General features: G+C 30.3%; 2 protein-coding genes across 5 annotated transcripts; one reads left to right on the top strand and one right to left on the bottom strand.

Moving 5' to 3' along the window:
- Positions 1–1,180: 1,180 nt before the first annotated feature.
- LOC108338569 (probable amino acid permease 7) lies at positions 1,181–11,380 on the top strand. 3 transcript variants are annotated; one of them, XM_017575518.2, is made up of 7 exons: positions 1,181–1,420; positions 2,246–2,482; positions 2,591–2,684; positions 9,636–9,850; positions 10,079–10,212; positions 10,319–10,546; positions 10,954–11,380. In XM_017575518.2, exons 1-7 carry the CDS (start codon positions 1,186–1,188, stop codon positions 11,353–11,355), a joined length of 1,545 nt encoding a protein of 514 aa, XP_017431007.1. In that variant the 5' UTR covers positions 1,181–1,185; the 3' UTR covers positions 11,356–11,380. The 3 variants fall into 3 exon arrangements, with proteins under 3 accessions (XP_017431007.1, XP_052736206.1, XP_017431008.1); XM_052880246.1 differs by having other exon boundaries at positions 1,182–1,420; positions 2,372–2,482; XM_017575519.2 differs by lacking the exons at positions 1,181–1,420; positions 2,246–2,482; positions 2,591–2,684 and adding exons at positions 8,337–8,951; positions 9,050–9,283; positions 9,372–9,465.
- A 668-nt stretch (positions 11,381–12,048) lies between these two features.
- LOC108338607 (zinc finger CCCH domain-containing protein 40) lies at positions 12,049–15,947 on the bottom strand. Of its 2 annotated transcripts, none has more exons than XM_017575588.2 (5): positions 15,787–15,947; positions 15,512–15,649; positions 14,525–14,794; positions 13,960–14,183; positions 12,049–13,075 (listed from the first exon to the last, which is right to left on the bottom strand). In XM_017575588.2, exons 2-5 carry the CDS (start codon positions 15,614–15,616, stop codon positions 12,217–12,219), a joined length of 1,458 nt encoding a protein of 485 aa, XP_017431077.1. In that variant the 5' UTR covers positions 15,617–15,649; positions 15,787–15,947; the 3' UTR covers positions 12,049–12,216. The 2 variants fall into 2 exon arrangements, with proteins under 2 accessions (XP_017431077.1, XP_017431078.1); XM_017575589.2 differs by having other exon boundaries at positions 15,791–15,939.
- Between the last annotated feature and the right edge of the window lie 349 nt (positions 15,948–16,296).

The following is a 16,296-nucleotide window of genomic DNA, read 5'->3' as shown; positions in this document are numbered from 1 at the left end:
TAAATAATACTCTAGACTATAAAAATAAAAAATTATCTTCTTTTTAAATGCATTTTTTCTTCTATAATTTCTTAACAAACTAAAGTGAGATTTTAAAGTAAAAGTTATATTGAGGCCGCACAAAAAACCTTAAAAAGAAAGTAAATTATGTCACAAACCCTTGAAATGACCTTAGCATACAATACAAAATAATTAATGCAAAGTAAGAAAATTAATTATCGTACTAAAATTAATTACTAATATTTATACACAATTAAATTCAGTCAAACAAAAGTTTTTCGAAAACCATACTTACGTTGTCTATAACAAATTTTTTAGTTTTTTTTTTCTTGTGACATGTTTCTTTTATTCAATAGGATTTCTGGGTTTTACATCAATAAGCAACATTTTAATGCGAATTATATATGAGTTTTTTAAACTTTAAACAAACCTCAGACTCGCAATTTTTTATACAAATATCACGTAAACAATCTTTATTGAAAGGGACACGTCTCTGACTTTTTGGTCCATGTAATAGTTTTTTGTTTAGGTAGAAAAATATCTTTTTTATAACTAAGAGTGAGTCTGTATCGATCATATAGTTATTTTAAATTTAACAACAAAATTAAAAAAAAAATCTTTAAATATATATATATATATATATATATATATATATATATATATATATATATATATAAGTATGTGCTCAAAATTATCTTTATGTAATTATTAAATAAACTTGAACCAATTAATGGGGTTCCTCTCCTGCCATGCAATCCGTTGCGTCTTGGAAAAAAAAGAGTCCTTTTTTAGCTTACGTGCTTGAACAGAAAAATGAAGTTAATAATAAACCGTGCTTTCAACTAATAAAATTCGTGAGTATTTTAAGATTTAAATTAATTAATATTTTTTTTGGATTTGCAAATTTAGATTTTAATCATGGATATTGGTTTCACGATAGGATTATACTTGTATATTTAAAGTCAGTTCAACTATCAATTTGTTGTAAACTATGATGGAATCATTTAAATTATGAACAAAATTCTTCATATATATTAGCAATCTTCTAGATTTAAATTTAATTATTTTATTTGAATAGTATTAAGTGGAGAACATGGGACACACAAAGGCCATGACTTTTGGCATAAATAAAAAAGGTATTTCCACTTTCTACATGAGATCAACGTTAAATTCGTATTATCTTTGATGACAAAACTAAACTGTTGTAGAAGAAACCAAGAATTGCAGATAGACGAGTTAGGTGATCTTCCAAACTGGTTTTGCTGTGTTGATCATTCATATTTCATTTTCACTGTTCTTGTGAGAAGCTACCAAAGATCAACCTTGAAGAGTTGCAAGAATTCGTTTGAGATAGCAATGGGTGAAGAAGAAATACCAGATGATTCCTCACCTTTGATTCAACATCCTATACGGAGAACTGGTTTGTGCATGCATCTCCACTTTCTGCTACACTACTCTATTTATCAGTCTCATTTCCCTCATCATTTCAACTTTATATCTCATTTCAACGTTGTCAAAACCTTTTTCTTTTTCCTCTTCGCCCCCATTAATCTTCTAAAAATCTTAACAGTTCCAACAATTGCTTTTCTGTATGTAAAACAACAGTTTTCTTCTGTCAGTTGAAACTAGATGGTATTAGCAAGTGTGGTTAGATATAAAACAAACTATAGCATGTGTTTATTTGACTGATTGGTGTGAGAATGGTGGTAATTGGGAGCATGAATACCAAATCTGGCTTAAAATTAATGCAGTTATTCTTAATTTTAACTTTGTTTCTAGGCCAACCTATTGGTATGCTGATAATTTCTAGTTCATAATAGATTAGAACGTCATATTATACAATTGACAGAAATTTAAGTATAATTTAAAAAAATGTATAATTTAGTATGTTATAATAACACAAGCAAACAGAAAAACTAGTTTAAAATATTTTAATTTATTTCACTGTTCTTGTATTAGACAAGGTTAATGTACTTAGTTAACTAGATATAACCGTTCAATAACACTGCTTAAACATAGGTTCTGTTGTGTTATAAGGATCTTATTCCAATTCAGCATGATTGCATGATAGAAAAAAGATAAAGAGACGAATAGTTATTATTTTATTATTGAGAATCATTCATTAAAGTGAGATATTTTTTTATTATTGATTACTGAGTTGATTTGGGAGATTTGTTTGTCTGTTTAGCAATTGAATGATTGAAGAGAAAGATAAAACTGTAAGTGTTGATTTATGTGGATGAAGGTAATCTGCAGAAGGCAGTGGCACACATAATAACTGGTGTGATAGGGGCAGGGGTGCTGTCTCTGGCATGGTCGGTGGCACAATTAGGTTGGATTGGTGGTCCTTTAATGATTTTAATGTTTGCAGGAACAACCTTTGTTTCTGCAAACCTTCTGTCCGACTGCTACATATTTTCTCATCCTCAACATGGCAACATTAGGTGTTCCTCTCTCATGGATGCTGTTCGTTTCTACCAAGGTTGCTGCAACATGCTTCAACTTTTACTTTTATTCACAACGTTTTAAAAATAAAAGTGGAATATTTTTATGATTATCAATATGTTTAAGAGATATTATGATAAATCAGGAGAGATGAAGAAAAAAGTGTGTGGAGTGCTGGTGCATGCAAGCTTATATGGTACCACCGTTGCATATATCATTACCTCTGCTACCAGTATCAGGTATTTTTTTGTTCATATGCTTTATTAAATATTTTGTTTTTTGTCTAATGCATATTTGGATTTGAAATTTGAATATTTTGACTTGAATTACACTGGATTATAGACTTATTATGATAGATTATAAAAAAAAATATTATCAAATAACTTGAATAAAAGTTTGGAATGACAAAAAGGTATTATGACTCATCAGATCATCAATTCGATTAAAATAGACAAATTCAAACAGTATTTTCAAGTCCAACAGGTCGACCAGTCTTAGTTGTTACGATACAAACAAAATCTTATATTAGATAAAACAAAAAATAAACATGAATTTATATATAAATTAAATTCACAAAAGGATAGCGTGCAAGTTTTGTTTAATTGCATATATAAGAATTATTGTTTAGGAGTTAATTAAGCGAGTTATCTGTTACTAAGGTTATAGTGTGGTTAATAGTTTGATTATTGTGTTTAGTTTTCTGGTGTATTAAACTTGTACTCAAATTATTATCATATTGGAGACTTTTTAAAGGAAAAATAGAAAATGGTCTTGACTATTGCCGTTTTTATTTAATAAAGCATAGAATATGTCAAAATTTGCTTTGAAAAACTTGGATATATTAATTATGTCACAAACTTAGATATATGAAATCTGGTGAAATAGAATGGAGATAAAGTTTTAATGAAAATTAGTCCACAGTAACACATAGAAAATTCATCACATAATTTTCAATGTTTTATAAGTTTTCATGAAGGAAGTCTAAATTACCATTTTAGACACTTTTTGTTGTGTGAGAATAATATCTGAGTTTTTCTTTGAATTTTCAATTTAAATGATGTTTGTAAAATTAGAAAACTAAAAATGCTCTATGGTATAAAAATGATTTTGTAAAACTTTATATGATATAAAACATACTATAATTAGGTAAAAAAATGGTTGTACATATTTAGTTGCTGGTTGCCTATTTTTAATTTTGTTCTATGTATTTTCTTTTATTTTGAATGAATATTATTTATATGGATAAGGGAAATATAACCATCTCTTTTTTTTTGAGTTAGATATTCTTTAGGTTAAGTTTATTAAAGAAGGGGTTATAAGAGAAAAGATGCAACACTAATATAAATATACTTTCTAACATAAAGGTAACCATATTAAACTATATTAAATTCTTGTGTTATTTATTTTTCTTTTCTTTTTTTTATTATCTTGTTTCTAACGTTTATAAAAATAGAAAAATAATAGACAAGATATATCCATTAATGAAATAAACTTTGTTAAAATTAAGAGGGTGCTGTATTTACCAAATTGTTTTTTATTACATTACCTTTTAATGAAATGATTTATATTTAGATTTTTTTAATATAAAAAACTTAAGCACTGAAATTTTTTACAAAAAAACATTATCCAGCACAAAACTATCTACATTTTTTTATTTCAAAGTCACTGAATTTATAACGTGCTCTTCAAAACTAACACAAAGACATGCATATTTAATTATAATTGCAATTTTTCAGCGTAATTTAGATAACTCAACAATAAAAATATATTTGATAAAATCCTCTTAAAAATATTTTTTTTTTGGGTTTTTCTTTTCTGTCGCACTCAACTTTATTAGTCGTTGTTTGAAATTTTAGGCACTAGTTTTTTTTCTCAAGTCAGCCTTAACGGTCGGGTTAACTATCAACCTGGAACTATGATAATTGCTCGGGCTGACCCAAATAATTAAGTTTGTAACTGATCTGGGTCCTAAAGAGTGTTTCATCCTACACCTCCAAGATTTCATCCTACACCTTCAAAAATTATAATTTTAACCTTTTAACATCTCATTCTACACTTTCAACTTTTTCAAAATTTTCATTTTTTAACTTTAATAAATATTTTTTTATTTTATTTTCTTTCTTATTAAAAATATTCCTCACCACTTTAATAACAATTTAATTTAATTTAAAATCTAAATATTATTTAATATAATTTAATATTTTAATAATTATTAAAATATGATTTATATTATAATAATAGTTATATTAAAAACTTAAAAATAAAATAATTAAAACAAAAATAAAAATAAAAATAAATAGTAATAATAAATTTGATTTAATATATTCAAATATATTAAATTAAATTAAATAATTATTAAATTTTAATTAAAAATCAAAATTGTAAAAACTTGTTTATCATATATTAAAATCCATAAAATATGCTAACACTTTACTTTTTATTTAAAATTTAACAAATATTGAATTTAAATAAAAATTATAATATTATTTATTATATTTTTATATTTTAATAATTATTAACATATAATTTATATTTTTATAATAATTTTATTAAAAGAATTAAAATAATAATAACTAAAATAAAAATAATAATGATGAAAATAAAAATAAAATTTCAAATAATATATTTAAATATATTAAATTATATTAAAATATTAAATTAAATTCAATAATTATTACAGTTTAAAAAAAAACAAAATTTTGAAAAGATACGTTAATCGAATATAGCTATCCGATTAGTAATGTTTCGGATATCCATATCCGATGAATAATTGTTTTTAAAATTTTTTTATTTATTTAAATTTTAATAATTATTTAATTTAATTTAATATTTTAATATAATTTAAATTTATTTAAATATTTTATTTAATATAATTTTATTTGATTTTAAATAAATAATTGTTTTTAAAATTTTATCTTTTATTTTAATTTTAATAATTATTTAATTTATTTTAGTATTTTAATATAATTTAATATATTTAAATATTTTATTTAATATAATTTTTTTTATTTTAATTATTTTATTTTTATACTTTTAATATAACTAATATTATAATATAAATCATATTTTAATCATTATTAAAATATAAAATTATATTAAATAATATTTGAATTTTAAATTTAATTATTATTAAGGTGGTATAAAGTGTTTTTAATAAAAAAAAAGAAAAAAATAAAAATATTTTTTTAAAAGTTAAAAATGAAACTTTTGGAAAAGTTGGAGTGTAAAATAAGGATAAGATATTAGAAAGTAAAGAATGTAATTTTTGGAGCTGAAGGATGAAATCTTGGAAACGTAGATGAAACACTCATATTTGAAAGAGTATTTATTGGTGCAACTACACTGAGTGAGTGTGTAAGAGATACAAAACATAACTTTCAGACCATGCAATCCAAAACCCATCTTAGATTATAAAATCCAAATTTCTCCCATGAAAAACTAATTTATCCTGCAATCTAGAATTTTTTTTTCATGAAAAAAAAATCTATCGGAATGCACAATCCAAAAATTTAAAAAGAAAAATCAAATTAGACCATTTAAAAGTTATTTTTTCATAAACTAGAAAGACAAAGTATGGACTTTTATATTTATGAGGGTTCAAAACTGTATGGAGATGCCAACAGAACTCTTCTTGTTTGAAAATAAAAAGATAACGATAACCATTCTTTTATTGTGTGTTTGGATAGAACACTTTAAAATGGTAATTATTTTTTTGAGAATTTAAAATGCTTTAATATATTTTAAAAAAATAAAATTGTATAGTTTTATTAAAGTAAACGATTGATTAAAATTAAGGAATTTTAAATTTTAATTCTAAACAAATTAAAAATGTTCATATTCATCATATATTTATATGATTTATCTTTTTTATCTTTCTAATTTCTTTTATTTAAACTTGAGTTTATTCGAGCAATTTAGTTTGATAACTCAATATCTTGGATAAATTCAATTAGATCAAACTTAATTCTATTTGTTTATATCCATCTAATTTAACTCAATTTGAATTAGACTTATTAAAACTTTATTTTATAGAAATTAAGTTTAACTTTAACTTTATTTAGATTGAATGTGATTTTGCATTAACTTAATTAAATTTGAACCCAACTTAAATCGATTTAATTTGAATTAAATATAGATAAACTTGAATTAAGTTAATCTAATTTTGATTGAACTAGATTCAATTTGGTTATAATTACACTAAGATTAATTTAACTCGATTTAAACCAATTTAATTTAAATCAATTCTAACTTAATTAGAATCTAAACTTACTAGAATCAATCCGAATCCATGCAGACTCATCTTTTTCTTCATCCTTATATTCATTTTACTATGTTAATAAATTATATATCACTGTTTTATTGATCTTTATATTTAAAATGGATCACATCGCATAAATTATTATAAAAAAATTGTAAAAAAAGTTATTAAAAAAATAATAACTTTTATCTTCCTTTTATCTGTCCAATGACACTATCTCATAAAAGTAAGAACTTTTCTGTGCAAATGTACAGGAAAACAAAACTAGCAAATTCTCTGTTTTGTTGCTACAAAAGGGTTGAGTCTACCAACTTTGGTATCGGTTCCTCGGAATCCTCAATAGCGTTAATGATACTCTTGTTTCCTTTGTAGTCTATAAAATAATTCAACATGTAAATTGCGAACTTCAAAAAGTCCAATAATCCTTCTTCCTTACGATATGGTCGACCAATATGATATTCGTATCAATTAAAGTTGCAAAAGACAAAACTGAACGGAATAAACATGACGCTTTTACCCCAATCATTCCGCATAATTTTCAATGAAATCTCAGATTTTCCGAGTTCCTTCAGATTGAAAGGAAGGAAGTGTTCGGTACAGAAATCATTATCCTCGTCTTATCTCGTCATAAAAAAAATTATCGGTTTTGATATCACTATTGGATCTATCGAGAATGAAGTTTTTTATGAATTATATAAACACCAATAACATTCTAACTAACTACATAAGAGATCAATATCAATCTCTATTCAAAATCTTAATACAATAGATTAATCGATCTTTTATCATTATATACTGTTTTATTTTTTCATTTCTATATAACGTGAGACTTAAACTCAGAAGCTAAACCAGTGGGCCATAGGGTTAAACCCTGCTACTCTTACGTTCTCTTTACGTCTCACTTTCTAGTCCTAAATTCTTCAATGAAATCCAATATTTTCTTTACTCTCCTTCAATGCAATAGGCTACGTATAGGTTTCATATAGAAGGGTTGAAAATAGCATAAAATAAAACCGTAACGTCTTCATGTTTGTCGTGCTTTCATGTTCAACAAATATTCAGTCATTTGGTTTAATGTAAACTGCCATTTGAACTATGTTAGAATATCTAATAAAACACTCAAATTAATTTTCAGTCAACATCAAGCTTTAGGTCCAATTCAACGTAATAATCATTTTAAACTCTAATTGATCTAACTCTAGTTAAGTTTTAGTTTCATCTTTTAACTGAAATATAAACATTGATGCACAATACGAGTCATTCTCGTACGGGAGCTGCATGATGAAAAAAGAGAGATTAGAATCTCTCTTTCTTTTCCAAGTTGTCATGAATTGAAAATTTTGATTATGTTATATAAAGATTGATAGAAATAGTAGACACACGATGATGATATAAAGCTTGAACTATAGTGATGTAATGTAGAGTGGTGTTTTGACTAAGGTGAGTGATACTCTTGACATGATGTGATGATGTTAAATATGTTGAATCTTCCACGTTAGTATCAGCCATTCAGTCACGTAACTCTGGTCCTTTGATAGGTACTGATTACTGAACCATTTGCCCTATGTTTGGTAGCACGCAGAGAATCTACTCCACCAGAACACGACATTTCATCTATTTGAAACTCGTGATAACGACTGAATACTCTTTTATTAAAAGCTGTCCTGCATAGCCTATGACCATACTCATACGCTGCACAGTTTCTTAGCTTCAAATTTTAAAGAATCTCCTTCATCATCGCTTCCTGTTCTTGTTTTATGCTGTGTCTTGTAGCTAGTAATGTTTGTTTTACACACACACCTTAGTTATCAAAGGACATGGCTTCTAAAAGTTTATACTGTTTGAATTTTTTGGCTCATGTACCAATAATAACATAAAGACATGAACACATGTTTATCAGCCTTTGTAGATTTGTGTATACTATTTCCTGAAACCTCTTCCATGCATCTTGTAAGTCTGTTAACTTTAGGAGAGTTGTCATAGACATCAAAGAGTCCTTCATCAATTTTGATATTGCATGTAAAATGATATGACCTTTCGTAATTTCATAAGCATGTTAATGGAGACCAAATCATTTTTCTGTCAAACATAGTTGTAGTTAGTTCTAGACTGTCCTGTGGGATTCAGTTACAGTCATGATCAACTACTGAGTTGGATTCTTGGATAAAAATGGCTGTTCAAAACTCTCTCCAAATAGCTAGAAGTGGTACTGGTGATTATGACGATGATGGGCGTGCAAAGAGGACTGGTAAAAATCTCTAGGGCCATAACACAACCATAAGCGTTTCATACTCCTATATATGAATTTTTGCTCCTGAATTTTAGTCCTTCCATCAATTCTACCAGGAACTACACGGAGTGCTGTGGCTCATATCATCACAGCCACTATTGGTGCTGGTGTTCTGTCTCTGGCATGGAGTACTTCCCAGTTGGGATGGATTGCAGGACCATTTTTCTTGCTTTTTTGCGCATTTGTGACATGTGTTTCTTCATTCCTCCTTTCCGATTGTTACAGAACTGTGGATCCTGTAACTGGCAAAAGAAACTATACTTACATGGATGCTGTTAGAATCTATCTTGGTAGCCACTCTAGTCTAAAACTTGGAACATGGTTCCACTGATCTGCCACTATAAATATGCAAACTAATCATGTTTACTGTTAGTTTAGGTAATAAAAGGACATGGTTGGCTGGTTTCCTTCAATATTTGAGCTTGTATGGGGTTACTGTTGCTTATGTAATTACCACAGCAACCTGTTTGAGGTACTATTCCAGTTAAACACCATCTAGAATGAGAAGATCATTATTTATATGCAAGCATGAATTTGTGTTGTAGCTCATTGCTTCTATCATCTCTTTATTTCATGTAATATTGAAGGCACTAATCTACCTTAATGATGATTGTATTCATGTGGTTTTTTCTACAAATACAGAGCAATACTGAAATCAAATTGTTATCACAAGGAAGGACATCAAGCTCCTTGTAAATATGGGGATACAGAATACATGATGCTGTTTGGACTAGTTCAGATCGTAATGTCATTCATACCAGACCTTCATAACATGGCATGGGTTTCAGTTGTTGCTGCCATAATGTCCTTTGCATATTCATCTATTGGACTTGGACTTGGAGTCAAGACAGTAATAGGTAACTTTCATTTTCACAATTAGAATGTAGGTTTTTTTTACTTGTCCATCCAAGCTTTATGGTTACTGAAGCAACAAAATGAAGGGAAAACATGTATTTTGTTCTAAAATCCATATCTAGCCGCTAAAAACACATTAAATGCCAAAATATATGGAATGTTAGATTTAGGCATATCAAAGAGTTGAAAGAGAACAATGGATGATGAAATTTGTGGCTCTGCATTGGCAGAAAATGGAAGAATTATGGGTAGTTTAACAGGAGTACCAGCTGCAAATATTTCTGACAAGCTATGGTTAGTCTTCCAAGCAATTGGTGATGTTGCCTTTGCTTATCCATACTCAGTCATCCTCCTTGAGATAGAGGTACTCTTTCATATGAATTTAATTTAAATGGTTTGACTGTGTAAAATACAAAGATTTTGTTGTCATTTAAGGTAGTTTTGTTGAAATTTGTTTATTTTGACTGCAGGACACTCTTGAGTCTCCTCCACCAGAAAACAAGACCATGAAAAAGGCCTCCATGATTGCTATCCTCATTACAACATTCTTCTATCTCTGTTGTGGATGCTTTGGATATGCAGCTTTTGGAAATCAAACACCAGGGAACCTCTTGACAGGGTTTGGGTTTTATGAGCCTTATTGGCTCATTGACTTTGCTAATGCTTGCATTGTTCTTCACTTGGTGGGAGGATATCAGGTACTATACATAAGACCAGAGCTTTTTATGTCTAATCAATTGAACTACTACTTTCTTTTCTTAACATAAAATTAATAGAAATGATGGTATTCATGCCAAAAGCACCACTGCACCAGATAATTGAGTTACCATGAGGAAGAAATTAAAAGAGCTAATAATATACTTATTTTTCAATGGAGTATAAAAAAGATTTACTTCAAAACTTCATAGTGCCCTTTTCTAGCAATTCCTTAATGACTGCCCATTTCTCACCTTATGATAATTGACTAAATAATCTTCCGTAGAAAGATAAAATAATAAAGTTTAAGCTATATGAATTATGGTCTATATGCAACTGTATCTGGACTCTTATCATGTTACCTGAGAAATCATAGTTCTGATTCTTGTATGTGATATTTTTTTATCAGATTTTCTGTCAGCCGATATATGGTGCTGTTGACAGATGGTGTTCAAAAAGATACCCTAACAGTGGCTTTGTGAATAATTTCTACCAAATGAAGCTGCCTTGGTTGCCAGCTTTTCGGATAAACTTGTTCAGGATATGTTTTAGAACAGCCTATGTGATTTCCACTACTGGACTTGCGATCCTATTTCCTTACTTTAATCAAGTTCTGGGAGTGTTAGGAGCATTAGGCTTTTGGCCATTGGCTATATATTTCCCAGTAGAGATGTATTTTGTGCAGAGGAAAATTGAAGCTTGGTCTAGAAAATGGATTGTCTTAAGAACCTTCAGCTTTATTTGCTTTCTTGTGTCACTGCTAGGTCTCATTGGATCACTTGAAGGAATCATAAGCGAGAAACTAAGCTAATGAAGGGTGCTTCATTTGTTTGCGTTCATTGTCTTCTTGGCATCTATTTCATGTATTTCAGTTTCACGTTAATTCCATTGTTTGTAAAGTTGGTCTTAGGCATGGAACAGTCTTGTTTGATGAAGAATTCCCTTTAAAAAAATGTAATATGGATTATTGGTTCGAGCCTAAAATTTGTAAGTGTCACATTAAATTTTGTTTTGAATTTACGTAATATAAAGTCGTATATACATATGGATTGGACATGTTTTTTTTATTATTAAAAGAAAGTTGAAATGTAGTGGAAATCATTAACGAGGGAATACAGAGTTGAATGTGAGATTGTAAATTGCAAGTGCACAGTTAAGGAATGAAAGACCTCATCATAATCATTCACATGTCACTTTATCGTAAGGATTTATATTAGACTGGCCACACGTGTGTAAGAAATTAACTACTAGGAATCCTGCTATATTTTTAGTGTAAGCAACTGATACAGCAATCAATAAAGAATCACTCCAAGCTTTTCCGAAATACAAGGAAAAAAACAACCCGGGCAATAGAGAATTTTAAAACAATATGTATTTTCATGAATTATAAGATGTTATAAAATCAATTAGCCATCTTTATCAATTGCTTTGTAACCAAAACTGAAGCCAAACATTAAGTAATACTAACGTGAGCATGACAATGATCTAACCAGGAAGCCAAGAGTTACAAAAGCACAAGATCAAATAAGAAAATAACTTGTTCAAGCCACAACACAAGCAATATCAAGGTAGTAGTGATAGTAAATCGACAGCTTGGGTGGAAATATTTTCCGTCATGGTCAGTTTAAGGAATAAATTAAGCATAACTAAAAACATCAGTATATGGGCAAGTTCATTGCTGCTGTGACCCTGATGTTGATGTTCCAGATTCAGCTGGGGCAGGTGCAGCCTGTACAGACTCTGTCTGTGAAGACCCTGGTTGCGTAGAATGCTGATAAGGATGATTTGGAGCGGGCGGCTGGGATGGAGGAACAGCAGTATTGTATGGAGGTGGCGGGTACTGTTGATAAGGGGGGACTGGCGGCATATAACCATATGGAGAGTAATACTGATGGTGATATTGGCCAGGTGGAGGAGGCATCATTGGTCGGGCATAGTGTTGCATTTGCTGCTTCTCCAAACTGGACTTGTTCTCTCCGGACCCAGAAGGCCCACCAGGAGGTCCGTCTTGAGATGAAATAAGAGCACCCATTCTTTGAGGATCCATTGATGGGTAGTAGCTTCTTTCCTGCTGCATAGGTGGTGGATTGTTATAGAAAAATGTTCCTTGTGTTTGGTCCTGATTCTGTTGCTGTGATATAACTGCCCGAGGCAACAATCCACTATGAGCCACAGATGCCTGCTGCCTAGCTTGATCAGAGCCATCTGACTCAGGTTTTGATGTCTGAGGCCTGCCCCACATCAGCTTTAGCCTTAGGCCTTTAATAACCAGTTTGTTTGAGAGTTCTTCTGCTGCCTTTTCTGCACCTTCTCGGGTAGTATATGATACAAAAGCACAAGCCCGTTGCAGAACCATTTTTATAGATTCAATTTCTCCATGGGCATAGAAGTGGTCCCGCAAATCCTGCTCAGTGACCCTAGCATCAAGCCCACCAACATAGAGTGTTTTGATGCTCTCGTCCTCAGGAGCCTCCAGTGTGGCCATCTCCCCTGCCTTGCCAAGTAGCTTCAAGGCCACTGGATCGTTCACCCTGAATAATTTAAAGCATGAACAGAAAATTAACGAAGGCAAAATTATAAACATCACAGACTACAGTAACTAGAAATACCATCAGTATCTGGAGTCACTAGAAAATTATGCAGATAAAACTAAGTATACATGGGCCATAGGTTTAATATGAGATAGAAAAAAAAATGATCGTATATCCATGATGCACTAAAAATATAGAAGCAAAGAATATCCTCAGAATAAGATGTTTGAGGGCTATTGACGTCTGCTACGTCACTTTTTGCTACGATGAAAATTAAATGTGTCATACTACAAAGGAATCATCCTTAGTCCATATAAAAAAATCCATTTCTACAAATTGAGAAGAAGGAAAGTACAAAAAAATGTCCTTAAAAGTAGGAAAAATTACAGGCTAAGGAGCATGCATGCCAGACAAGATAAGTCGTAACACTTCACATATAGAAGGATAGAAAGAAAGCTCAAAATGCAATTATATGGTAGTTAGTAACTTTAATCCATAATATTTTCCCACTTTGGATCCTCATATAGTGATTTTGACATGTATACCAGACCCCCTAGGTGGAGCAAGGTTTACTTATTGTTGGTTAAATACAGCTTCCTACAAGCAGAAGAACTATCACATGACTTTGTGGGCGAAAAAACCTGCAAGATTTTTATCTTAGCCATGCAACAGGTCATCACATAGGACAACCACAAAAGAACTGAGCGAGTGCCTAATAAACTAACAATTATATCCATCAAGGAGATGAAAAATGCTTATGTTGCTGCCCAATTCCAATGCAATGCATAGAGAAAACTAATTTGGAATAAAAAGAGCAACTGCAAGAGAGAACAAGTATTAAAAAGTCATAAGCAAATAAGTAAGTCACTTTTAAGCACACATACCCATAATAACGATCTTTAATATTTTGTTGAGACAATTCCCCAGTTTCTGGCATCTCGTGTCTATAAGGGCACTCCGCTCCTCTGGTACATTCACCCCTTATGTAGAAACTGCAAATATGTGCTCTGTTTCTTTTGTAATAAGGGGTTGTTCTTTGAAGCTTCAGGATAGTATCATTAGGGCGTGCTTTGCCATAAGAAGATTCATAATCTATACCAGCTCTAGCCTGCACCATGCTTTCATTCTTAGTAAAAAGATATGATCAAGTAACAACTGAGAACTGAGTTAAAATAGTATAAATCCTAAAAGAAATGGAAAAAGAAAATTTGAGATTTTAATAGCTGGTAAATGACAATATGAAAATCATAGCTCCTAGGGTTGAGGAATTCTGCATGCAATCAAAAAAGTAACTCTAAAATATTACAGAAAATATGTTAACCACAAAAATAATAATTCATTCACAACTAGATACAGATCGACTCTAAACCCACTACTGCTTTTCTGGTCGTTAATTACATCCAACTATCACAAACTATAAATGCAAAACTTGACACAAGGAAAACATACCCTACGGTCATGTTCTTCGGCAAAATACTCCCTATTAACATCACTTTTTGGAATGGCATCATTGGAATCAATATGAAGAGCTGTGTCTCGGACTTGAACAGGTAGTCCATATTCAAGGTCCAGAAGGCACACTTGACAGACATTTTTCAATTTACTACATGTCTGACATATCTCAGTTTTCTTATATCTCGCATCTCTGCCTGGTCTCCATCTAAACACAGTGAATGGCCGTGTACAAATCTTGCACTCCTTGTCATACTCTGCCCTTGTCTGCGCACAAAATTAAACATGACCAAAAACAATTAAAAAACAATAGCGTATAACAATGGTTTTAAATCTCAAACATTAACTACTATGTGATCAACAAATCTAGCGTTCCATTTTTCAAAGATCAAAGAATTTAAATAATTTCTAACTCAGTTTTATGTCTTGCAGTCTTTAATTCTACGGAAAGTAGAAGTAAAAAATAAAAAGATAAAAAAGCATTACTGTTTCCTTTGAAACGGCCTAGAAGAATTAAGCTAAAATGCTTAGGGATGTCGAATTCACACAGTTGAAAACAAAACCATCGGCCTGCCTCAATGAACAAAAAGGTTTTAAACTGCAAAGCACAAACTATAACAAATTCCCTTTTCAATTCTTATTGACTGGTCACATGGCCAGGTTCAACACATCAAAATCTAACTCCATTCAGTTAATCCTACAACCTTTAAAATTCCTCACCAAACAAACACAGAACAAACTAGTCGATGAGACAGGAGGAAGTGTTACCGTTCTCATAACCGGTGCGAGTGAAAGCAAATGACACAATTAAAGAGAAAAAAAAATGCCCTAAGAGAAAAAAGGAAGTCAGGGAATGAGTTGGTGCTATAGTCAGAATCGCTTGTTATAAGCTAACTTCCAATATCCCATTCAATCTCGCAAAAACAAAGCAGAAACACTCAAATTGACCAAAAAAAAAACGATCGAGAAAGATTTGAAACAGACCATTCGAACATAGGGGCTGTCTCCGAGACAGGATTCGCATATTATAGGGAAATCAGAACGCTCCCAACCGTCGGCTTCGTGGTCTCTGAGTAACCTGTGTGCCATGGTTAGGGTTTCGTGGCTGCACCAAAATCGAAGCTGAAGAAGAAAAGGAAAGAAGCCAAAAAAATTCAGACCATTTAGAAAACAAACAAGGCATCAATAGAATGAGAAAATTGAATAAATTGATTCTTATAAACTTCAATTTCGATGCGAAATTGGGAGAATTCGTGTACCTACTAGCGGTGAGGTAAGGAAGGCGAACGGAAAGAACTGGCAGTGAACGCCGCGGGGAACGGAGGTTGGTGGCTGCTCGATTTGCACTAAGCAGAGACGGAGAAATATTAGGTCTACTTTTGTAAATGTTATTGCTGTTTGGAAAATTACCACTAATTATTAATATTGTTTTGTATTTCTAATACTTACACTTAAATAAAAATAAATAAAAATGTGAAACATAAAAATGAATGGATAGAATTTAAATTTAATTTCTTGTTTGAATTAAACTCAATTCTTTTATAATCAATTTAAGGTATGATATAATTTAAGTTATGATATAAATGTATTTTAGTTTATGTTATATATGTTAGATATGTATTTATCTAAAAGTTTTATGACACTTTATCGAATTATCAATAATATCAATAAAATATTAAATCTATAAAATAGTAGTATTTCTAGATAATAATAATTTATAACTTTTATTTTAATAGTTTTTACTATATCTGTTTCTAAGAACACATGGC

Source organism: Vigna angularis, chromosome 7, assembly GCF_016808095.1.
Source record: "Vigna angularis cultivar LongXiaoDou No.4 chromosome 7, ASM1680809v1, whole genome shotgun sequence".
Lineage (NCBI taxonomy): Eukaryota > Viridiplantae > Streptophyta > Magnoliopsida > Fabales > Fabaceae > Vigna > Vigna angularis.
Note: the sequence above shows the minus strand (reverse complement) of the source record. Positions and strands in the feature narration are given on the sequence as shown.